At 44.8% G+C, this 24346-nt stretch overlaps 1 protein-coding gene and 1 long non-coding RNA gene across 3 annotated transcripts in view; one reads left to right on the plus strand and one right to left on the minus strand.

The window, feature by feature from the left end:
- Nucleotides 1-578: 578 nt before the first annotated feature.
- On the minus strand, nt 579-23602 carry ZNF606 (zinc finger protein 606). 2 transcript variants are annotated; one of them, XM_025848891.2, is made up of 7 exons: nt 23107-23595; nt 21760-21869; nt 20720-20776; nt 20110-20198; nt 10942-11068; nt 10065-10160; nt 579-4538 (listed from the first exon to the last, which is right to left on the minus strand). In XM_025848891.2, exons 2-7 carry the CDS (start codon nt 21788-21790, stop codon nt 2563-2565), a joined length of 2376 nt encoding a protein of 791 aa, XP_025704676.1. In that variant the 5' UTR covers nt 21791-21869; nt 23107-23595; the 3' UTR covers nt 579-2562. The 2 variants fall into 2 exon arrangements, with proteins under 2 accessions (XP_025704676.1, XP_025704678.1); XM_025848893.2 differs by lacking the exon at nt 579-4538 and adding an exon at nt 9215-9917 and having other exon boundaries at nt 23107-23602.
- Nucleotides 23603-23733: 131 nt separating this feature from the next.
- LOC112806879 (uncharacterized) overlaps nt 23734-24346 on the plus strand; it is a 7105-nt gene continuing 6492 nt past the window's right edge. Inside the window, exon 1 of the long non-coding RNA XR_003203963.2 lies at nt 23734-24346. This exon is cut by the window's right edge and continues 142 nt beyond it. This is a non-coding gene — a long non-coding RNA (uncharacterized lncRNA).

Below are 24346 nucleotides of genomic sequence, written 5' to 3' on the forward strand. Positions count from 1 at the left end.
GAGACCCAAGCTTCAATCACAGCAGGAAGGTGAAAAGGGAGAGCTCATGGCCAAATAAGAGTTCCAGCTGGGCCCAACAGAAGGTTCCAGAGTTGGTGAGGAGTTGAAGATAGGGTCAAAAGGGCAATGAACTGAGCCATACACGGGTTAGAATAAGGGAAGTGAGGGGGCCCGGGAGTCCTGAACATCCAAGGCACACTGGGCACATAAGGGCTGTGTGACAGGTAGTAGGAATGTGGGGATCCTTCCGGGAGGAAGCAGAAGTCTGGGACTTTCTCTTGACTTGTGATGTCAGCTGGGCCACAAGAGGCACTTTTAGAAATTTTTTTTAAAGGATATTGAGCTGGGTAATATAGAATAATTTGTCAGTATGCTTATATAATATTGTATATGAATTATGAGATCCTTTGGGGTCCCTAAATCAGAGAAATTGAATTTGCTCAGTGTATTACATCGGGTATTAGAATACTATACCCATATAGTGACACTATGACTTGATACATACTGCTTTCTCTTACAGAGATGTTGCTAATTCTATTCTCTCTAAAGGTCTTTGCACAAATCACATGAGAAATCCATTCAGTAATTTACTCCTGCAACATTTATTGGGTGACCACTATGCATTAAGCCCTGAAAGGTAGGGAATCAGATGTCACATACCTACGTGAGTTCCAGCTACAGGATATGGTGAACACAGCCGCCCCACACCAGTCGGCCGCTTTCTCAGACAATGGGAAGTCATGGGCCCTGCAAGAACTAGATGAACCTTTTGTATCCTAGATTTCTAACCCATACCCTTGAAACCTATCCAAGAATTGTCGGCCTCTAATTATAGCCCTACTTTAGGGAAATACAGGAAATATTTGTGAACTGGAGAGAAGTCACCTAAATCCTCTCATCCATCTTCGCTCCTTTCCACTAGGAAAAGAGAGACTTCTTCACTCTGATGAAGTGGTGAGCTCCCTTCCCTTTGAAGCCCCCCTACTATCAAGCAATCTTCTCAGCTAGAGAAGAAAACATAAACACTGAATTTGAGGGAGACCTTGAGAAATATTGCTCCCATGTGCAGTGGTGTCTCTTGCTGTCTGTCCCATGAGGGCCATTCTAAACCCATCAAGGGGCCTTCCTCAGCATTGCCCAAACCTCCGGTGAGTCTTCCAGCCATTTGTTGTGCTGTAATCCTCAAGGTTATGGGTAGTGAAATCCTAGGGAACCCAGGTCCCAGAAAATGCAGTGATTCTGAATGTCCAATCCAGATTTCATATTCCAAAGGGAATTTAGCTCTCATGTTACCAGAAATCATTCAGGACAGAGAGCCAGGTAACTTTATTTCTCATTGTTTTGGGCTTTCTGGATTTTTATTATTAAATATCTACTATAGAAAACTGAACAAAAGAAAAAAATTAGGGAAAAAAAATCACTGGAGAGGCAGCATAACATAGTAGTTAAAAACATGACTCTGGAGCCAAACAATCTCAGTTCCATTTCTTAATAGCTGTGTGTCCTTAGGTAGGTTTCTCAACATCTCTGCCCCAGTTTCTCCATTTACAAAACTGGAATAATAAAGACACCTATCTCATAGAATTAAGGAGACTGAACAATATTTGAAAAGCATTTAAAACAAAGTCTAGCACATGATAAGTGCTGTATGTTTGTAAAATTTTTAAAAAATCTTAAATTAACCAGGTTAATTTCTCCATGGGTCCTTCCAGTCTTTATCTGTATACATTTTTTAGATGTTATAATAGATATGTATGTACAATTTTGTGTCCTTTTTATTCCGTAACATTTTGTATATTGATGCGGTGTCCACAATTATAACTTACAGTGATTGCCTAAAACAAATTACAAATGAATTGTCCAACGATGCAATCATGAGTAACCATGGACACTGACACACTGGGTCATAAACTGTCACCTCTTGATCAGTCTCATACTTCTAGGTAACAATCTTTCCACCATTAGTAATCTCATTTACTAATCTTTTCTAAGGTTAATCTTGACCAACAGTAAATATCCCATTCAATACTATTTTTTTCTTAAATTCAGATTTAGTATTTCATATTCTGTTCCTTAAAGGGCACCCACATCCTCCCTTTATAACAGCAAAATCTGCATTTCCACAATTATGAACAAGATGTTACTATAAAGCTTCCCATCTAGCATTCCAGCCTGATGCAAAAGTGTATTTTCAGTTGAAAAACTTCCCAGAATAAGGTTTTCCCCTTAACAATGCACTTTGATCCACAAATAGTTGAGATCTCCCTAGAAAAGAAGTCTCATTCCCTCCATTCATGTTCCTTAAGTAGGATTCCTGGTGGACCATTAGAGGACTTTGGAGTTTTCATCACTGTAATTATCTGATGTTAAATAAAGGCTACATAACTGCTGAAAGCTTTTTCCAGTCTTTTCATTCATAGGTTTCTTCTAAGAAGATATTTTCTATTGAATAATAAGTCTTCCTGAATTCTTACTAAAGAATTTCCCCTCTTGATTTATACTTTTTTTTCTTTTTCAATGTGTTGCCAAATGTACAATAAAAGAAAAATCTATCAATTCAATTCACAGTTTCTCTTCACTATGATTTCTCTGATGTTGAAGTAGGGCTGAGTGACCACTAAAGGCTTTTCCACAGTCATTGCATATAAAGCGTTTCTCTCCACTGTGCATTCTCTGATGAATAATAAGAGAAGAATTCTTACAGAAAGCTTTCTCACAATGATTACATTTGTAGGGTTTTTCTCCAGTATGGTTTCTTAGATGTACAATGAGGGAAGAACTCTCATTAAATGCTTTCCCACATTCATTACATCTATATGGTTTCTCTCCAGTATGAGTTCTCCGGTGTGCAATAAGGTGAGAGCTACAGTTAAAGGATCTTTCACATTGATTACATTTATAAGGTTTTTCACCAGTGTGAATTCTCCGATGAGCAACAAGGTGACAGCTCTGGCTGAAGGATTTTCCACATTTATTACACTCATAGGGCTTTTCTCCAGTATGAGTCCTTTGATGTCTAACAAGGTGAGCCATCTGACTGCAGGATTTTCCACATTTATTACATTCATAAGGCTTGATTCCAGAATGAATTATTTCATGTTTAGTGAGGGCTGAGCGTTCTCTGAATGCTTTGCCACATTCCTGACAGTTATACGGTTTCTCTCCTGTGTGAGTTCTCTGATGGGCAATGAGATGTGAGCTCCAGCTGAAGGATTTTCCACATTCTGTACATTTATATGGTTTTGCTCCAGAGTGAGTTCTTTCATGTTTACTAAGCGCTGAGTAATCCCTGAAAGCTTTTTCACATTCATCACATTTAAAGGGCTTCTCTCCAGTATGCATTCTCATATGCGCAATAAGATGGGAGCTCCAGCTGAAAGATTTCCCACATTCAGTACATTCAAAAGGTTTCTCTCCAGTATGAGTTCTCTGATGTCCAATAAGATGTGAGTTCCAGTTGAAAGATTTCCCACATTCGTTACATACATAAGGTTTCTCTCCTGTATGAATTCTTTTATGTACAATTAGATGAGAATTCCAGCTGAAGGCTTTTCCACATTTATTACATTCGTAGGGCTTTATTCCAGTGTGAGTCCGTTCATGTTTAGTAAGGGCTGAACGATTCCTAAACACTTTTCCACATTTATCACATTCATAGGGTTTCTCTCCAGTATGAGTTTTCTTATGCTGGATAAGGTAAGAACTCCAAATGAAAGATGTCCCACATTCATTATATTCATAGGGTTTCTCTGAGGTGTAAGTGCTTGTATGTTGAGTAAGGAATGAGTCATACCCGAAGACTTTCTCCCATTCATTGTATTTACACGCTTTCTCTACAGTACCAATTTTTTGATGCTCCATAAATGATGAGAAATAAAAGATATTCTCATATTCTTTGTAATCATACTGGTTTTCTCCAATATGAAGTCGTGGATGTTCATTAAATGATGGGTTCTGGTTAAAGATTTGATGGCATTCCTTATATTCATAGAGTTTTTCTCCTGTATGCATTCCCTTATGATCACCAAAATGTAGTATATGATTGAAAGATTTAACAGCATCAGTACATTTGAGAAGATTCTCTCCAGTTTGCACCCTTTCATGCTGAATAGGTTGTACAGACTGGTGCAAGGCTTTGTCATAATCATGATTTCCACAGGTAATCTTATCTGCATACATTATGGCTGAGTTACACCGCCAGCTTTCAGCATTTGTATCAGGCTTATAGAAATGTTCTATTTGAGAAACTCTCTGAGACGGAACTAAGTTTAAGTTCTGGCTATACTCCGCTCCAAGTTCACAGAATTCAGAACCTCTTTGAGACAGCACTTGCTTTTGCATGAAGACCATTTGCCTCATAGCTGTACTCTGGTTCATGTGATACATTTCTAATTGGTCTTTACATCCCAAGACTTCTAACCTGGAGAACCAAGGATCATCCCATATGTATCTTTCCAACTTCATGCTATGGGATTGTTCTTCCTCAAAAATGCTTTGTGTTGGGATCAATGCTTTGCTTTCAAGATTTCTCATCCACTCTGAAATAATCGGAAAAAAAGCCATGAGAGCACAGAGAAAAAAACTTCTAAGAACAGAGTGGGAAAAGTGAGATTTACTGTCCATATTATTGAAAAGGCAAATGTGGACTTATTTTTAAATAAAACTGTAACACAGAGAAAGATTGTAGTAGGGAAAAGGAGAATAGTGAAAAGTGAACAAAAAAAAGAATGTTAACCAGAATAAGTGTGTAATGGATACCAGCAAAAACCATTTAGGGGTATTTTCCCATGGAAAGGAAGACCAGAATAAGGGTGTGTGGTAAAGAGTTAACTGCATGGGGCGCCTGGGCGACTAGGCTGGTTAAGCGTCTGCCTTCAGCTCAGGTCATGATCTCAGGGTCCTGGGATCGAGTCCCACGTCAGGCTCCCTGGTCAGTGGGGAGCCTGCTTCTCCCTCTCATCCCCGCTCCTGCTCTCTCTCGTTATCTCTCTCTCTCTCTCTCTCAAATAAATAAAATCTTAAAAAAAAAAAAAAGTTAACTGCATGCCTGAGTTGTTCAAACTTTGCACATTCCCACAAAGGCCTGTTTCATGACTAGACTTTGGCCAACTACCAGGAATTGAGGTCTTAGAATGGTACAAGAGTGTTTTGCATGCTTGAGGTCTTGAAGCACACTGTCTCGATATCTGTAAATAGTTCGTACAAATATCATTTATGGTGAACACCTGCTTTCCTTCTGGGGATCTGGAGCTTCAGTGATTGCAGTCAGTTATGCAGGCACTGTGCACCCAAATGTCCAATCCCCAATAAACACGTTGGACTCCCAGGCTCAGGCAAGCTTCCCTAGTAGATGACACTTCATACGTGTTGTCACAACTCACTGCTGAAGGAATTAAACGTGTCTTTTGCAACTCCACTGGAAAATGACTACTGAAAAGCTTGCACTTGGGTTTCCTCCGGACTTGCTTCATGTGCCTTTTCCCTTTGCTGACGTTGCTTTGTATCCTTTCACTGTCATAAACCATTACTCTGAATATAATGACTTTTGAGTCCTCTGAGTCCTTCTAGTGAATCACTGAACCTAAGGGTGGTCTGGGAGATCCCTGACAAAGGACACAGTGAATACTATTAAGGTAAAAAAGTAAGAAATAACTTGCTTACAAAAGTAAATAAGTAACCAGGCCTTTAACTAATGTTCTAATGATTAAAGTGTTCTAAATCATTTCTGTGTTACAATATCCTGACTCCTCCCCTATTCTGACACCTGCCCCGCCAAAAGGAGGGGGTGGGGTTAAGAGAAAGTATCACCAACAAAAGTTTTAAGCAAGGATGTTATCTATGATAATAAACTATCACATCATTTCCTATTTGTTCAGTCAGTGACAAAATTCAAGAGCTCAAAAATCACCACACTTTAAGGATACTTGTACAGTTACAATTCTTCTAATAACTACGGAATCATTTGTAGGGTAATGACACAGAGACAGACTTGAAAGGCAACATATTATGATGAAGACAAGGGAGGGATAGACTGATATAATCTGTATTTAAAGGCTGACTCTGCACTATCCTTACAGGATGTTTCCAATCATTCCATAAGATCGTGAATCCAGGGGCGCCTGGGTGGCTCAGTTGGTTAAGCGACTGCCTTCAGCTCAGGTCATGATCCTGGAGTCCCTGGATCGAGTCCCGCATCGGGCTCCCTGCTCGACAGGGAGTCTGCTTCTCCCTTGACCCTCCCCCCCTCATGTGCTCTCTCTCTCTCATTCTCTCTCTCTCTAATAAATAAAGTCTTTAAAAAAAAAAAAAAGATCGTGAATCCAGTGAAATGTTTGGCAAATTCAATATAAGGAAGCCACCCATCATCATTGCTGAGGTGTCAGTCCTCCAACAACTGAAGGGTCTGTATTAGTTTCCTATTTCTGAAGTAACAAATTACCGCACGTGTTGCAGCCTCAGATAACAAACCTTATTACTTTACAGCTTTGGAAGTCAGAAGTCCAAAACGGCTTTTCCTAGGCTAAAATCAGGGTAGCCTCCCTCTAGAAGCTCTAGGGGAGAATCCACATCCTTGCCTTTTCCTGCTTTTAGAAGCTGCCTGCATTCTTTGGCTTACAGCTCCTTCTTCCATCTTCAAAGCCTATCGTTCCATCCCGTCTCCATCATCACATCTCCTTTCTCTGTCTCTGACACTACTGCCTCACTCTTATAAGGACGTTATGACTGCCCACTCAGATAATACGAGATAATCTCTCCAGCTCCAAATGTAGTCACATCTGAGAAGCCCCTTTGCCATATGAAGTACCATATTCATCAGTTTAAGACGTAGACATCTTTGGGGGGTAGGGGTGGGGGCTGTCATTGCTCACCCTACCCCAGGGTGTAAAGCCACAGACACCTGACCGGACCTAGACCCTTGTCCTCTTCCTCTCGGTTTTCTTCTCTATTCCCTCTACACCATTTCCTTGCTTTTACTATCCAAGTCCATTAAAAAAGGGGCTCTACTCCGCTCAACAACTGGCATTTATTACCAATTTCAAGCTTAGCTCCTAGAAGTTAGGGAATGATGACCATAAAGCTTGGAATCCTTCCAAAAGAAACTTTAGGAAATAGAGCTGACCAAATGAATCATTCTTGCCCAACTTTATATTCGATACTTGTGGCCTGAGTATCCAGCACCAGACACAAGACAACAAAGTACAGGCTAACCAGGAGGTTAGAATCTATGTGATGAGAGGACATACTAAACAGTTATGGACAATACACACAGTGTATCACTGAGAGACTGCAGAGATGTAGATGCTGGGTGGGTGGGAGGCTGGAAAAGGAGATCAGCACTGACAGAAACAACCCAGGAAGGTTTCACACAGAGAAATGACATAAGCTCGGCCTTCAAGCCTTGCTTGAGTACAGATAGACTGCTCTTATACGGCATGACCTAGTCAGAAAATGAGAAAAATAACAGAAAAAATTGGAAGGTCTTGAAATCTAGTCAGAGTTATTTAACAGGCTACTCTAACCACTATAGGTTTACTGACAGAGACCTCATAATGGACGACTTCAGGAAGATAAATCTAGATATAACACTTGAGGTAACTAATAATAAGAATTTACGCATTAACTTGAGCTAGAATTTTGTAAGGAAACTGAGAATGATGTTGGTGGAAGCTGAATGACACAGCTGACATTTCAGAGGCCGAAAATCTCAGGAGGTAGAAGACAGATTGCTTCTTGGAGAGGAAAGAGTGGGAGGTCAGGATGACTTCTCAATTTCCAGCTTAGGGGACTCACAGAAGGCTGGTGCCAGGGATGTGCACCAAGAAGAGGGGGAACATCATCTAGAAGGAAGCAATGAGATTCCTGATTTATCGAGATCAAGGAGATATCTGAGGTGGTTTACAAGATGGCAGACACGGGAGGATGGAGCTGGTGGAACCACCTGGCCCAGGGTGGTAACTCAGGATGGTCAGCACCAAGTAGCAGAGTGAAAGCTACTGGAATTCATGAGCCCTTAATGGAAGCTTTCAGATCTGAACGGGGGCAACTGATGAGACTCCAAAAAACAGCAGTTCATTAGAATGGATGAGAAGACCTCCACCTTCAGGACTTAAGAGCAGGCTATGGCACACTGTTAAATTGAAAACAGCAAGATACAGAACAGTGTATATCATAATCTACTTTTAGATGAAAATAATCATATCCCTATATGTTTGTAGTTGTATAAAGAAACTGGAAAAATACAACAGAAATTATTAAAACTGATTATCTGCGGCAAGATGTCAGTAAAAAGGGCAAAAAAGGGGCAAAATAAGGGAAATTTCACCATTCCCTAAGAGCAACCATAACACTGGCAAAAACTGTCAGAATCAATTTCTTCAGAATTTTATAAATTAATCAGTCTTGAAGCAGCCAAGGGAAGAGTTTATTCAAGTAAAACAGCTGAATTTTTATAACAGTGAGCTTTGTGGCACTGTAAATTAACAGTCCCATCTCTGGCTCCCCAGCTCAGCAGCAGCCTTGGAAAATTACAGCCCTTATTTCTGGTCCTAGAGGTACTACAGCTGGAGGTTTCCCAAAGCCTCATTCCCAAAGAACAGTCATTATTTGACCTATTTGGTGGTTCCCTGGAAGACCTCCCTTGAAAGGTTGTAAAGGGCTAGAAGCCTCTACGGAGCAGGTATTTGTTAAACATTTACAGGCAATGTATTAAAAAAGTCGTACTGCCTGAGATGATGGAAAATAGCTGAGGAAACAAGACACAAAACCAAAAAGATTTTTAAAAAGCTGAGGGATGAGATGGCCACAGGGCTTTGAAAAGTTAGAGTATATTCCTGGGAATCTAGAACACCCATCATAATTAAACTATTACAAGCCAAAGAGAGGATCCTGAAAGCAGCAAGAGAGAAGAAATTCATCACATACAAGGGATCCTCATATGATTAACAGTTTATTCCTCTTCAGAAACCATGGGGGCTAGAAAGAAAAATACTGTCAACCAAGAATTCTGTACCTGACAAAACCTTCCTTCCAAATTGAAGAGGAAAGGAAAGCACTCCCAGATAAGCATCACCTGAGAGTCTGCTAGTAAATCTGCCCTAAAAGAAATGAAGTCCTTTACGTTGCAATGTAAGGACGCTAGACAGTAAGTCAAAATATAGGGCACCAATAAAGATAACTACATAGGTAAATATAACAAGATGTTACAAATGCATTTTTTGTTTGTAACTTTTTTCCCTATCTTATTTAAAAGACAAAAACAAAGCAATAATTGTAAGTCTATGTTGATGGACATATGATATATACATGTAATTTGTGACAATAACAGCATAAATGGGGGAGAACAGAAATATACAGAAGGAAAATTTTTGTACACTATAAAATTAGTGGTATTAATCCAAACTAGAGAGTCACAAAATCAGATGTTAATTATAATCCCCAAACTAGAGAGTCATAAAATCAAATGTTAATTATAATCCCCAGGGCACCCTGGAGCTAAGAAAATAGCTCAAAATTTTATAGTAAAAAAGTGGTTACCTTTGTGTGTGCCCTGTGTGTGGAGGGGTATGGGAAGAATAATGTAAACAACAGCAGCAAAAGTAAATGAGATTTTTCAGCTTACTCCTTTTATGTAGCTCTGGGTTTTTTGAGCCATGTAAATACATTACCTATATAAAAACCTTTAAAAAAGAAAAGAAGAAGAAGAAGAAGAGGGGTCTGTGGCCCCTCGCTACAAGTCTGGCAATAAAGGAAATAAGAACAAATTAAAAGCGGGTAAGTGAGCGAGAAATCATCGAGAGAGGGGCAGCAGAGAATATGAGAGGTGGTATCAGGAGAGTGGATGGCAAGGAAGGGAAACTGCAGCTCACAAAAACTGTTACCTTGTTAACAAGGTGGCCATCTTTGCTCTGTATCAACAGCTGCAAAAAAGTCAATACATGGGATAAAGCTCCTTGGAGGGAATTGTGAATGTCTGAGGAAGGTAACTCCTCACGGCCTCAGCCCAGTTCTCAAACAAAGAGGGCTTAGAGGAAAGTTCCTTGCTCCCACCTGGGGCCTGCCCTCACCTGGACAAGTGCTTTGAGGATATGCTTGTTCCACTGACCATGGCTCCTCTCCTTGCTCCAACAGAGAGATGACCTCCGGCTTGGCAATCTGATTCCCTGTGTGTGGAGGAAAAACACAGCTTTGTAAACTGCCTTTGCCTATTCTTCCCTGAGTTCTCACTCAGGCAGAATAAGCACAGTCTCTCCCACTTCATGCTTTATAAGCATTAGGAATTAGTCCTTGAACATCAGGGCTCAAGATCATCTCAATCCTTCTGAGATGCCCATGAGGTCTTTTTTTGATTTACCAAAGAGTGTTATTGGTTGTTGTTGGTGGTGTTAAGGATTGATAACTTTTTTTTTTAAAGAGTTTATTTATTTGACAGAGAGAGACACAGCGAGAGAGGGAACACAGGCAGGGGGAGTGGGAGAGGGAGAAGCAGTGACCTGAGCTGAAGGCAGATGCTTAACAACTGAGCCACTCAGGCGCCCCAAGGATTGGTAACTTTTTTTTTTTTAAAGATTTTATTTATTTATTTGAGAGAGAGAGAATGAGAGATAGAGAGCACGAGAGGGAAGAGGGTCAGAGGGAGAAGCAGACTCCCCGCCGAGCAGGGAGCCCGATGCGGGACTCGATCCCGGGACTCCAGGATCATGACCTGAGCCGAAGGCAGTCGCTCAACCAACTGAGCCACCCAGGCGCCCGATTGGTAACTTTTTAAATTGAGATAATATCAGTTTCAGGTATACATGATTCAATATTTGTATACATTGTGAAATGGTAATAAAAATCTAGTTAATATTCATTACCACAGTTATAGCCTGTGAGCTTTTAAACAGAGTAGCAGAAAGTATTGCAATGGAAATCGCTTCATTTACTCAGGCAGCTCCACCTTACCCACAGAGAGCAGATGCCGATAGGTCTCCAGCATCACATCGCGGTACAGGGTCCTCTGAACAGGGTCCAGCCGCCCCCACTCCTCTTGGGTGAAGTCCACCGCCACATCCTTGAAGGTCACTGGTTCCTAAAAGAGCACAGATGTTCCTCCTCAGCCTGCTGCCACACCCTCCCATATTCTCTGGGGATAGAGTGAGGCTGACTGCACTGGGAAAGAGACAGGGTATAGAGGAACTGTCCTGGATACGTTCAGTTCTCTAACTGATCTGGGTCAGGTCCCACTGGGAGCAACCCAAGGGCCCTGTATTTGGGATGTACTCTTAGGGAATTGGGTATGTGGCCCCATAATAACCACAATGAAGATGAGCAGGTCTCTCCTAAGGCTCTTATCCAATTCTAGTAATACTGGCTAGTAAGAATGGGACTCCCACCAGGGCAATGCCCGCCTTCTTCTCTGGAAATGAAGATACTTAAGACTACAAGCACTGGGTTGGAGTCTGCTCAACATGTGGATCTAGCACCTGGATGGATGATCTAAATATCCACAGGCTGTCTTCCTGGCCACTATAGGGAGGTTTCCATTTCCAGATCTTTTCTGTCCCAAGGACTGGAGCTCAGAGTGAGACAGGTTTGAGGAGAGCAGCCCAGGCCAAAGAGAATCAGCTACAGTTGTTGTCAAAAAGCACTTGAGTTTTGGGGCGCCTGGGTGGTTCCGTGGGTTAAGCCTCTGCCTTCGGCTCTGGTCATGATCCCAGGGTCCTAGGATCCAGCCACACATCAAGCCCCACGTCAGGCTCCCCACTCAGCAGGGAGTCTGCTTCTCCCTCTTCCTCTGCCCCTCCCCCTGGTTGTGTTCTCTGTCAAATAAAAAAAACAAAACAAAACTTAAAAAAAAGCACTTAAAAAGAAGTTTTAAAATGTTCCAACTGAGCTTTTTAGGAAAAACAGAAGCAGGAATGCTCACTAGAAAACTAGAGAGGAAGATGAATTATAACATAAGTCTGACTTTGGCAACAAATGCATCCCTCACCGTGCTCTCTCTTTTCAAGATTTACTTATTTGAGAAAGAGAGAGCACGCACACGTGCAAGTGAGGGAGCACGAGGGGGGGAGGAGGGGGAAAGGGAGAAGCAGACTCCCCACTGAGTGGGGAGCCCGACACAGGACTTGATCCCAGGACCCCGGGATCATGACCTGAACTGAAGGCAGATGCTTACCGAGTGAGCCACCCAGGCGCCCCTCTCACAGTGCTCTTAAGCACTCAGTTATCTCAGCAAGTCCAGGGTGGAGTGGAGTATGCCCTCCCTTGTGGTGGCAGTGGGAGTGAGCTGTCACATGGGTAGTATGTTAGAATCCCCACAGGCCCTGACAGCTTCTAGGTTCTCCCCTCCATTGGGAAACTGGCTTTCTGGTTTACCTCTGTCTGTGTCCGTGAATTTCCACTCTAAGAGTCCTGTGAGCCTCTACCCATATGCCTTCACAGCCTGCTATGTCACTGCCTTTCCCATGGCCATCCTTTCTGCCCCTGCTAGTCAAGGCAAACTGAGCTTGTAATCTCTGATCAGGGTCAACTGTCATGACTGGGTCTTGTGTGCCAACTTTTACTCTGTCAGTCTCAATTGCTCCCCTTCCACCTTCACACATGCTTGGCTTAAAACACAGAACTGATTCTGCTGCAGTGATTCCATTACTCCAAAACGCACTTAAAACTGCTCAGCACAACCTCTCAGTGAAACTATGCCTAACCTTGGACTCATCAAGGCCAATACCTTGGTTTTCTTTTTTAGACCTGCCTAGGCCTCAGTTTCCTTAATGGGTGATGCTTCTATGTTTTACATAACATAAACTTTTTAATTTAAATGAACATTTGGACAGAGAAGTGCACAAAGCCTAAATGAGCTGAAATCATAAGCTCAGTGTCCTTTCACGGAGCCATCACACCAGGGGGAACAGGTGGGAGGCCATATTTTCTAACCAGGATTCTCCTGCTGTGCTCACTTCATACCACCTAATTTCCCCAGAAGGTGGTATCTACTTGATGGCTTACAAGCTCACCTATACTTAACAGGGTTCAAACCCACACCCTGGCAGCTATCAACCTGGTGAACTGAGCCACAAGTCAACCACCAGGCTAACCACCCCTCCCAAGACCATAATGGAATCCCCGTGCACAAATTTAAAAAGGTATAGAAGAACTACATCTAGTAGACACTGAAGGACTGAAAGTGATTCTGCAACCTTTAATCAAATAGTGGACATTGGCAATGATCATCAACTGCTGAATCACACATGAAAGGCAGACAGGGAACGAACATGTCTAAATAACATGAAGACTAATGGAGAGGCAGCTATTGTTAGCCTAATACATCACATCATCCGAAAATGGGATCACCAGACATCCTGTGCCCACTAATGCAACACAGTAGGAAGGACTCAGCACCACCACCAATGATGTAATCTTGCCCAAAATATGGGACCTGAATCTACTCAGCCCTCCAGTCCAATGATCAGTTTACAGGAGACAAAGGGAAGAGGAACTCACCCAATGACATCAAGAGAGCAAAATCAGGCAAATCAACAAGACAAGTGACCTAATTTCTTCAGTATATGAAGCACACATAACGTGTGGTCCTTTTTTGGATCCTCATTTGAACAAACCAACCATAAAAGGTATTTTGGGGACAAGTGGAAAAAGCTGAACATTGCCTGGGTATTAGCTAATAAGGAATTACTGTTAATTTTATTGGATGTGATAAAGGTAGTGATAAAGGTATTTCCTAAAAATTATGTACCTTTTAGAAATACACACTTAAGTGTTTATAAGCAAAATGACAGAACAGCTGAGATCTGCTTTAAGATATTCCAGTTTTCAAAAAGTGCCAGGATAGATGAAAAGAAAGGCAGAAAGCTGATAGCTGATGGTTGTTGTTACTGAACACGGGTGTTTGTAATAATGCCCCCCACTGAGACGTTCACATCCTAAACCCCAGAACCTATGACTGTTATCTTAATATGACAAAGGGACTTTGCACAGGTGTGATTACGTTAAGGATATTGATTTGGGAAGATTATCTTGTATCATCCAGGTGGGCTCAGTATAATCACAAAGGTCCCTTTAAGTGGAGGAGGAGGGTCTGAGTCAAAGCAGGAGATGGGACATTGGAAGCAGAGGTTGGAGTGATGCACGTTGAAGATGGAGGTGGGGACTGTGAGCCAAGAAATACAGGTAACCTCCAGAAGCTGGAAAAAGCAAAGAAACAGATTCTCCCCTGGAGCTTCCAAAGGGAACACAGCCCTACAGAGAGCCCCCCCCTTTCTTTTGTCTTTGAGAAATATTATCATTTATTGACTTCTGAGGGGGAGAAGACATAACAATATATGCCAAACAAGAGGCATCAATGGGAAGATAGAGCTGGCCGATTGCCAAGAGCCTACAGACCCATTTTAGACTCCTGAGCTCTAGAACAAGAGAGTAAATTTATATTGTTCTAAGCCGTTAGGTTTGCAGTGATTTGTTACAATGGTAATAGGAACTAACACAAGGTTCAGATTCCACCTTATGGTTTAAAAATCCCCCAAAGTTTTGTAAGAATGGGAAATACCCAGAAGAGGCCATTGGCAGGTGGTGTCCCACACACTGTTGCAAGATGGGGAACAGAGAAAGTGTGCCAGACCAAGGAAACAGCAGAGGAGATCCCAGCCCCACAGGTTAGAAGGGGCTACAGTGCAAGAAGTTCCCAGGGGAGACTCTGGGCCCTGATCTTAAATGATACAGTGAAGGCAGGAGTGAGAACCAGGCTGAAAACAGGTGAGTCTGTACTCAGGAGAGCCTTGCCGGTTGTCCCACCTCCCAACTGGCCACTCCACCTTGTGGGCAGCATGACCACCAACTGCCCTGCACTTACACTTGGGCAACACTGCCCAGACCCTTCTCACACACAAGAATGTGTGAGGTTCTAAGGCTGCTCAGGTGACCAGCAACCCTGGAGTTGAAACCTCTTCCACAGGACACGGGGTTGGGAGGTCTGTGGCCTGACAGTCAACTGCATACCCGGGAAACCGGAAGCACAACCAACTTGATGGTCCTGGCCCAACCAGGTCCACGGAGCTTAGAGTGAGACTTGTTGGGAGGCAGATACACAGACACATAAATACAAAGGGAGGCCAATCAGGAACCAGACTGGTTCAGCCACAGCAAAGCAGGATGCTCAAAGACAGCCTCACTGCTCTTTCCTGGCAAACACAGACCGGAGGAGCCCTGGACACACGAGGAACATGTGCAGCACAGGCGGCGACCACCAAAATCAGGGGCCAAAAGGAAAATAGAATATGGGCAGCAGATACATCCAACTTTCGGTGAACTGCAATTCCATTTCCCCGATTGGAGATTTCAGTATAAAACAAGACAGGGCCATACCAGATGGGCTCTGAAAGAATAAGAATTCCTTGAACACGAAGACACAGCACTTGCTTCAGGAGGCCCACCAACGTAACAGAAGGCCTCAGAAACATAACAAATATAAAGGAACAGGACAGATTTTTTTTTTTTTTTAATACAAGGGTTCTTAAAACAAGACACAAAAACACTAGCCCTAAATAAAGCCAGGTGTGTTTGACAAAAATATCCTGGAAAACATCTGACTGGTAAGACACCACAAAGTTAAGACAAGCTACAGACTGGGAAAAGACAATGCGTATAAGGCAAAGAATCAGGATCCAGAATGCCTACATCTCAACAGGTCAGACAGTACACAAATCTAATGAGAGAGAAACACCGATTAGTAATGATATGAAAACAGACTCAATCTCACTAGCAATCAAGGAAGTGCAAAGTAATACAATAAACCTTTTTGGTCTTGAGATAAGCAAAAATTAAAAGACCTGACACTGCCAAGTGGCAGCAAAGATGCAGGGAAACAGGCACTATTCCAGAGTGGTGACAAGAGGCTTTGTACCTTCAAAGGGCCACATGGCAGCACTGGTCATATTGAAAACACACATGCACCCTAAAACTAAGCATAATTCTGCTTCTAGGGGTATGTCTACATTAACATATATATGTGTGCACAAAGTGAAATTACAAGAATGTTCACACAGCTTTTCCTGGAATAGCAAAAATGGTGGGGGCAGGGAACTTCTAAGCCCATCCATGAAAAGGATGAACAGAGGGCAAAAGGAATGAACTTATCACATGGATGGACCTTAAAGTCGGCCTTGAATAAGCAAAGAAAGGCATAGAAAAGCTAGATAGGAAAAGCACTGCTTTAAAAAAAATAGAATAGGGGCACCTGGCTGACTCAAGTCAATAGATCATGAGACTCCTGATCTCAGGGTTGTGAGTTCGAGCCCCACTTTGGGTATAGAGATGACTTAAAAAAAAAAAAATCTTTAAAAATAGAATATTACTAAGTGATACGTATAGAAATAGATGATGTATGAGTGTGAAAATAAATTAGCCATGTACACACCATAAGCAGTCATTCTGCGTAAGCATGGGAAAAGAATGTGACTGGACACTGTGTAAAAGGAAAACTAAGCAAATATGACAAAACATTAACTGTTCATTTAGAGTAATGGAGCCCGTGTTTGATTACTTTTCATACTTTTCTGTAATTATGGGATTTGTCCAAACAAAACTTTAAACAAGTAAGTATTTCCAGGGGCATCCAGGTGGCTCAGTTGTTAAGCGTCTGCCTTTGGCTCAGGTCATGATCCCAGTCCTGGGATTGAGCCCCGCATCGGGCTCCCTGCTCAGGGGGAAGCCTGCTTCTCCCTCTCCCACTCCCCCTGGCTTGTGTTCTGTCAAATAAATAAATACTATCTTAAAAACAAAAAAGTATTTCCAGATTTCCAGTAGATGTTATCAAAGTGGAAGGAATCGTGGACTGCCAAACAGGAAGAAAAAAAACACCCCCCGCTGAATAGCTCTATGTTGGGGCCCAGAGTTCATTGGAGGCCTTGAAGATGCAGAAAATGCAAAACCAAGACTGGATGTTAAACAGAAAGAAGAGATGGGGGAAGTCAGGGACCAGTCTTACCAGCTGTGGGTACAAGAGGGACCCTAGAAGCTAGGACAGGAAGGAGTGAGCCGTTCCATTCCCAGGTAACCCTTACTTAAACTTGTACTTTACAAACATTTGCCAGGATGACTGGAAAATGTCTCACCCAAATTTCCTACAATCATTCTTAGACATTTCACCTTGTACATATGTATGAGCACTTACCAGGGCTCTCTACAGCACTTTATGGAATCTGCTAACCAGCCGCCTTGGGAAGATTTGAGGGAAGATGCAGAGGGTGCTGAGATGGGTTTCAGCTCCTGCATTATCTGAAATCATGGACAGTTGGCCCATTCATGGAATCTGGGGAAATTCAGATGTACTTCTTTGGCATCTTCACAATTTCATTAGTATTTTAGTGCAAGTTCTTTGCAGAGAAGGAAAACAACTAACTATGTGCACATCCTCAAGACAACAAGAGATGAGTGCGGAGTATAACTGTTGTTTATGTGCATGTTTATCATGCAGAAAGCATTGGTGGATTGTTATACCGGGGTTTGAGAGTTTCCACATTTGAGGATGCTGGCTGGAGTATTTTTTAGATGGGATATTATTATTTTCCCTATTCTTCAAAATAATTGGATCTGGGCTCCCACTAGTTGAAACTTCACTATCTAACATTAATGTTCCCCAAAATGGACTACTCAGATAACAAGGGATGACAGCACTTGAAGTTTTCACCAGGTGAATGCTTTATTTCAGTATTTAATTTGGAGGGAACAATAGAAGGACATACAGAGCTCTTGTTAGTGTTCCTGAAGACCTCGCTTAATATAAAACTCCCATGATTCAAGTCTTGAGTTTTCCACAGGGAAAAATCCGAAGTGAGTGTGGGGAGGGGGCGAGGACCATGTACTCAGAAATCACAACTCTTCAGACATTGGAGGGTGTTGTCATTTTAATTCTCCATTTTATTTTCTCAGCATTAACCCTAGTAATTCTCAGAAACCCTCACATAAATTAACAGCAGAGTGCAGGCCAGTGGTTATTAAGGTTTCTTCACAGCATTTTATTACAGCTAACTTCTGTTCCCAAGCGACTGATTCGGGGCCCATCTTTCAGCCTAGCCTCACTGCTGATTCTGTTACAGAATCTAAAAAGGACTATGTATCATAGCAGCAGCGAACACCACAGTCACCCAAGTTCTGATGCCAAACCACCACCACTCTGCGTCCCGTGGTTCGGGCCCGGCTGCCTTCCTAGGACAGCAGTGCTGCCATGTGGGAGCAGCGAGCTTGCGATGCACTTCGCCAGTCAGCTTTGAAACTGGGAGATTCCATTACATTTTTTTTTTAATTTGGGGGAGGCATAAAGTTGAAATTTTATTAATATTTATATATCTCAATATCTCATATTTGCTTTATCCATTATTTTAACTTAAAAAAGAAAAACCTAAATATAGTAATGAAACTATTTTTCTTCATCTTTCATAGTAGGGAGTCAAAAAGGTAAATGTAAATTTCATGAATCAGGATGAAAATCTCTCATTTAGAAATATGGAGATAACCCTAAGGAACCAAAAACAGTAAGTTAAAAATGGCTGCCTCTGAATCATAAGAAGAAATAAAATGTTGATATGCACTACAACATAAATGATCCTTAAAAACAGAAACCAGACACGAAAGGCCATATATTGTATGATTCCCTTTATGTGAAATGTCCAGAATAGACAAATAAATAAATTAGTAGTTGCCAGGGGTTGAGGGCGGTGGGAACAGGGAGTGACTACTAATGGGTTCACGATTTCTTTTTGGGGTGATGAAAATGATCTAGAAGTAGATATTGGATGGTAATGGTTGTCCAATTCTGTGAATATATGAAAAATCACAGAACTATACACTTTAAAAGGGTGAACCTATGGTATGTGAATAATATTTTAATACAGTTGTTATAAAAAATTTTTGTTTGTAAGTGGCTGCCTCTCATGAAGAGGCTGGGCAGGAGAAAAGGGAGATGACACCTTTCCAATACCACCTACCCCGCGCTACCCTATTTCCTGCCACCTTTCCCGCATCAACTCTGCTGCCCTATTTCTCTCAGGAGCCGCCCTTATGCCCTTACAGTCACAAAGTTCCCCTGCTTTGACTCCCTTACACCTCTCAGGTCTTCTCCTAGGCCCTGGTCACACTGACGCCTGAAACGCAAGCCTGCTTCCCACAGCCCCCTTCTCCCCACGCTCCTGCCAGGGACACCCTTCCAGCCACATCTTAGACACGGGCGCCTCCTGCTCCCAATACTTATGAGGCTCTTTATTACCACCAGGATGGAGCCCTGGCTCTGCAGCAGGCATTCGGGGCCTGGCAGCATTCGTCCTAGCCTCTCCATCCTAAATTCTAATTGGGGTCAGCCTTCACCCAGATGCTGGTCATGCGGTATCCCTGCCCCCGCACCCAACACACACCAGTGGCGCTATACAAGGCCAGGCCTCTGCTCACCAGGCTGCTGAATCCCTTTCACGTCTTGGTGCAAGTGTGTCATGTCTCCCGGCAGTCTCTCTCCCCACAGTGGAGGGATTCCGGCTGCTCTGCGCCCCGATGACTCTATGCAGACTGACCCACTTCCCAAGACATTAGTTGGGCTCGGCTCCTCCAAGGCTTGGGGCCTCCCTAAGCGTCTCAAGCTCATGTCCTGAACCACATATACACCACCAGCAGGCCATGAGGTCTCGGTAGCTGAGTGAACCATCTTGGAAAAGGGACTGAGAATTCCTCAGAACCAGGGCTTGAACTCGTCCATGTTCCCCTCTCAGCAAGCACAGAGCTCACAGGACAGCATCAAACTGAATCAGGCACTGAATACATGAGGTAAGGTGGGAGGAGGAAAGGGGGGCTGCCAGCTAAAAGGGTTGCCCCTGATCCCCCAAAATAACACACAGCACAGCTAGGGCTCAGGAATGTGAAGAGGCTGGTTGATAATGTGGCTCCAAGTCATAGAAAAATGTTTAAATTCTTCCTGAATGCTCAGAAAGCAATAAACTTCTGGCCAACTCCTTCTCTACCCAAACTCTAGCTGTTATACAGTGAGGAACACATAGACTAGGGTGGCGGGGGACCACCTGGACACCTTAGGGAACAGGACAGCCCTTCAGGAAAAAGTAGAAGCCCCCTCACCTGGATCTGGGCTGTTGGAAGCCCAGTGGCCCTCCTCTCCTCCTCGGGGTTCTCTTCCACATGCCAGGTGGAGTCCTGAGGACATAGAGCTGGGGAGGAAAACAAAGTCACAGAGGCAGCTCTCCCTGCCAGAACTATGCCCACATAAGTCCTTTATCCTGGGGAGAGGGCTCAGGGAGAGCCAGTTCCTGGCCCTCTCTGCTGGGCAAAGGAAAAGACTCATCTCCTCATTTTATAGATGAAGGAAATGGGGCTCAGAGAAGATAAGGGATGTGCCTAAACATGAACCCTGCACTGCCCCCCTTTGCTCTGAGGCACTGTCTAGGAGGAGCAGTGCCATTCACATCCTTTCTGGGCCTGAGCCACAAATGGCCACACATTTATTCTCATGCACCCTGTCCTGGAGGTGTCACCATCACTTTATCTCCCAGTGCCATGTTCTGATCCTTTCCTGTTCCAGCTCTGCACAGAGACAGATCTGGACCAGAGGCCCCCACTCTCCCAAGCCCTAAATCCCCCAGCTCTGATTCCTGGCCAAGGAAGGTCAGTTCTGGGAGAAGCCAGGACAAGCAGCCAACATGGCCAATGGGGACACAGGCTCTTAACTCACCCCAGGAGGCCCATGGGTCAACAGCCGCCATTCCCCAGGACTGGTCTGTAAGGACACCTGCACCAGATCAGGTAAGGACAAGTAAAGGAAAGGCACTGTGACAACAATCCTAGTGACTAAAGGCAACAAAATGGAAAAGGAGATCTGCCTCACTAACGGGTGTAACAAAGTTCCATAAACAGAACCCAAGGGCATGTGACAAAATCCAACATAATAAGCTAGATTTATACCAGAAATGCATAGGTAAGTCACTACTAGAAAATCTGATGTGATGTAGCCACAGAACAATTAAGAACAGAATCCCTTAAACAGCTAAGGAGATATCTAATAAAATGTTTAACATTACCTAATTTTTAAAGAAAATCTAAGTAGTAAGACACTCCCCCTCGATGTCCTCACTGACAGATATATGAAACCTAACTTAAAGATAGTATACCACTGACATCACACTATTTAACACTATTCTTAAATTATATGCCAATGCTATAAAAACGAAAAACAAAAATAAAGGTAAAATATAGCAGTGATAGAGAAATTCTGATTGGATGTATGACTGTCTAAGAAATCCCACAAATCACTAGAAAATCTCTTAGAACTAATAAGACATCTTAGGACTATAAAATATACAAAAATCACATGGTGTTTTACACCAACAAGTTTCCCTTTTCACCAACAACCAAGTTGTTTTTCTTTTTAATCTTTAAGATTTTATTTATTTATTTGACACAGCGAGAAAGGGAACCCAAGAAGGGGGAGCGGGAGAGGGAGAGGGAGAAGCAGGCTCTCCGCTGAGCACGGAGCCCGATTTGGAGCCTGACCTCAGGACCCTGGGATCATGACCTGAGCCGAAGGCAGACGCTTAACGACTGAGCCACCCAGGTGCCCGTTTTTTCTTTTTTAAATGTCACTCAGTTCTAATTCTATACCAAGACCAAGAGACCCCCTCCATCTCCCAAAACCCTCAGCTCCTGCCCAGGTTGACCCCTGGCTGCAGCAGGTTGCTGCTGAGGCGGCCCAGAAGAAACAGAATTTGGACTCACCCCACGAGGCCCACGGGTTGATGGCTGCCATCTCACAAGATCAAGTGACCAGGTGCCTGCCCAGGTGCACAGGATTCGGGTGATTCACGGAATGCAAATGCAGTACCAACCTAATGACAAATGGAAAACACAAAAGTGGTCCTTTCTCTGGAGAAGATCCAGAGGGAACAAAGACAGCCCATCCACAGAAGCAACAGAAGACTTCTGGGGAGCATTATAAGAAAACAGAATTTAGGGATGCTAGGATGGCTCAGTCAGTTAAGCATCTGCCTTCGGCTCAGGTCATGATCCCAGCGTCCTGGGACTGAGTCCCACGTGGGGCTCCTTGCTCAGTGGGGAGCCTGCTTCTCCTGCCTGCTGTTCCCCCCTGCTTATGTGCGCTCTCTCTCTCTGACAAATAAAATCTTAAAAAAAAAAAAAAATGAAAAAACAATTTACATGTCAAAAACAACAGAATGAAGAGTGAGTTGAATAAGCTGAAAAAAAGAGCACAATCCAGGATGAGAGGGTGGAAATTTGTCAATGGCTCCCAAGAGACAGCCAGTGACAACTTCCAGGTAACTTTTCGGTGACTTACAAAAATTACTGTAAAATCTACCTGCACCGCCCAAAAAATCAGTGGCTGCCTAGAGCTGGCGGGGAGGGAGGAATGCGGACTGACCGCTTAATGGGTGCAGGGGTTTCTTTTGGGAGGTGATGAAAATGTTCCGGAATTAGATAGTTTTTTATTTCACAACTCTCTAAATATACAGCAAAAACCACTGACTTGTAGTCTACAATGGTTAATTTTATGTTATGCAAATTTTACCTAGAAGGAAGGAGGGGAGACAAGCAAGAAATCAACCTGCAAAACCTACCAGGCCCAAGCCTGTCTGTTTCCTGGTGTGGCGCCCAGACCACCAACTGCCTAGGTTCCAAGTCTTTGTGCAAGTCCCGAGACCTCTCTGAGGGTTTCAAGGCCAACTGGCAGAGCCCTGCGGATTCCTGAGAGTGTGTTTAAAGCACCAGGACGCCTACTGGGCCCCGGGAACACCGGGACCTGTGCCAAAATTCAAAGTAGGCAAACTATTCTGCACCGTTGTTTGCAACTTAACGAAGTCCGCGGCCACCGCAAGCTTAAAGGAACCGAGGCCTGTTCCCCTCCCACGTTCGACGTCGTCCTTCAGCGCCTCCGGTGAACCCGCGGGGACGAGAAACGCCCGCTGGGGAAAGAAAGGTGTTCATTCCCCGTAAGGGCCTCAGAGGCGTCCTCATCACCTGCTGCCTGGCCTCCCGCCCGACCTCCTCTACTACCCCCGGGGCGCATGCGACGCTCAGGGGCCCGGGCCGGCGAGCGGCCCGCCTTACCTGGTCCGCGGCTCCCGGCCTCCCACCCCTGCGAGCCGGTCCCCGCCGCTCTCGGCAAGCGACTTAGCAAACTCGGGACCGCTCGGCCGGGGGCGTCCGGCTTTTGTTCCGCTCCAAGGTTCGGCCCGGCGGTGCACCTGGGATCCTCGCGCGCGGCGGGGGAGACAAAGGCGTGCCGGGCCAGCGGCCGCGACCCGGCGCCAGGCCGGACGTGCAGGGTTTCCCCCGGGCCCGCCCAGCCGGCCCAGCGCTGCCGCGAGCCCGGAGGCGGCAGGCGGGAGGGTGGCAGAACCAAGGGAAACGGGGGCGCGAAGCCAGGGCGGAAAGGGCGGGTGCGGGACCCGCCCTGGCGCCGCGCTGGCCCCGATGGCAGGCGACGCGTCCTGCCGCTCGCTCTCCCGACCCTCCCCGTCCGCGGCGTCGGCGGCAGCGACGGCCTCACCGCCTCGGCAACCGCCTCACCTCGGCGGCGGACAATGGCGGCCGCTCCCCCGGCGTCGACCAGGACGTGCCGCGCGGGCTCCTGGGAGTTGTAGTTCCGGGCGGTATGCTTCCGGTTGGTCCGGAAGCGTCGCCATGGCAGGTACAGGGAGCCGCTCCGCCTGGAGTCCCGCCTCCGCGGCGTCAGGGACTTACCTGGGCGACTAGTGTTCTAGCCCCCGGCGAACCGGACGGTGCTGTCCTGGGCCTGGACCACCCTCCCTGCCGCCGCTGCCGAACTCCGGAAGGCCTGGGTAGGTCGCGACCCCGTGAGCCTCAGTTTGCCCGTCTGTGAAATGGGGGCTCGCGGTGGCTGCCCTGAGCAACGCGACCTTGACGGAATCTGATAGTTCTCCGCGTCCCATACGCGGGTCTGAACGCTTCATTTAATCTTTACAATACTGTGAGGAAGTGGCTGTTCTGCCCCCCCTTCCCAGATGAGGAGGCGGGTTTGAGGCGTCTCCTCCTACATGAAGCCCTTGTGTTTAGAACATAGGGGATTGTTCCCGGATCTCTTCCTGGAGGGGGAAGCTTTATGGGAGCCCAGATCACCGCCGACCTGTGTTGTGCTGTTTCCTGGAGGGAGCGTTCGTCGCGAGGCGCTGAAGACTAGAGCGGGGCACGCGGGGAACGAAGTCTCTGCCTGGCGGCTCCTACTCAAGCCACTCGTCAAGGGCGTGGAGCGGGATGACCAAAGGGCGCGTCACCCAGCACGGGGGGATCCCCGGACCAGCCCCGAGCCTACAGCGCCAGCCGGAGC

The sequence above is a fragment of the Callorhinus ursinus genome, unplaced genomic scaffold (genome assembly GCF_003265705.2).
Source record: "Callorhinus ursinus isolate GAN/ISIS: 27379988/994484 unplaced genomic scaffold, GSC_fseal_2.0 scaffold100, whole genome shotgun sequence".
NCBI classification, from domain to species: Eukaryota; Metazoa; Chordata; class Mammalia; order Carnivora; family Otariidae; genus Callorhinus; species Callorhinus ursinus.

Coding starts and splice junctions, on each gene's coding strand:
- ZNF606 (XM_025848891.2), bottom strand. CDS start 21,790: ATGGCAGCCATCAACCCGTGGGCCTCGTGGG. Junction 20,777..21,759: donor CAACCCGTGGGCCTCGTGGG/GTGAGTCCAAAT, acceptor GATCTGGTGCAG/GTGTCCTTACAGACCAGTCC. Junction 10,161..10,941: donor TCGGCATCTGCTCTCTGTGG/GTAAGGTGGAGC, acceptor CTCCACACACAG/GGAATCAGATTGCCAAGCCG.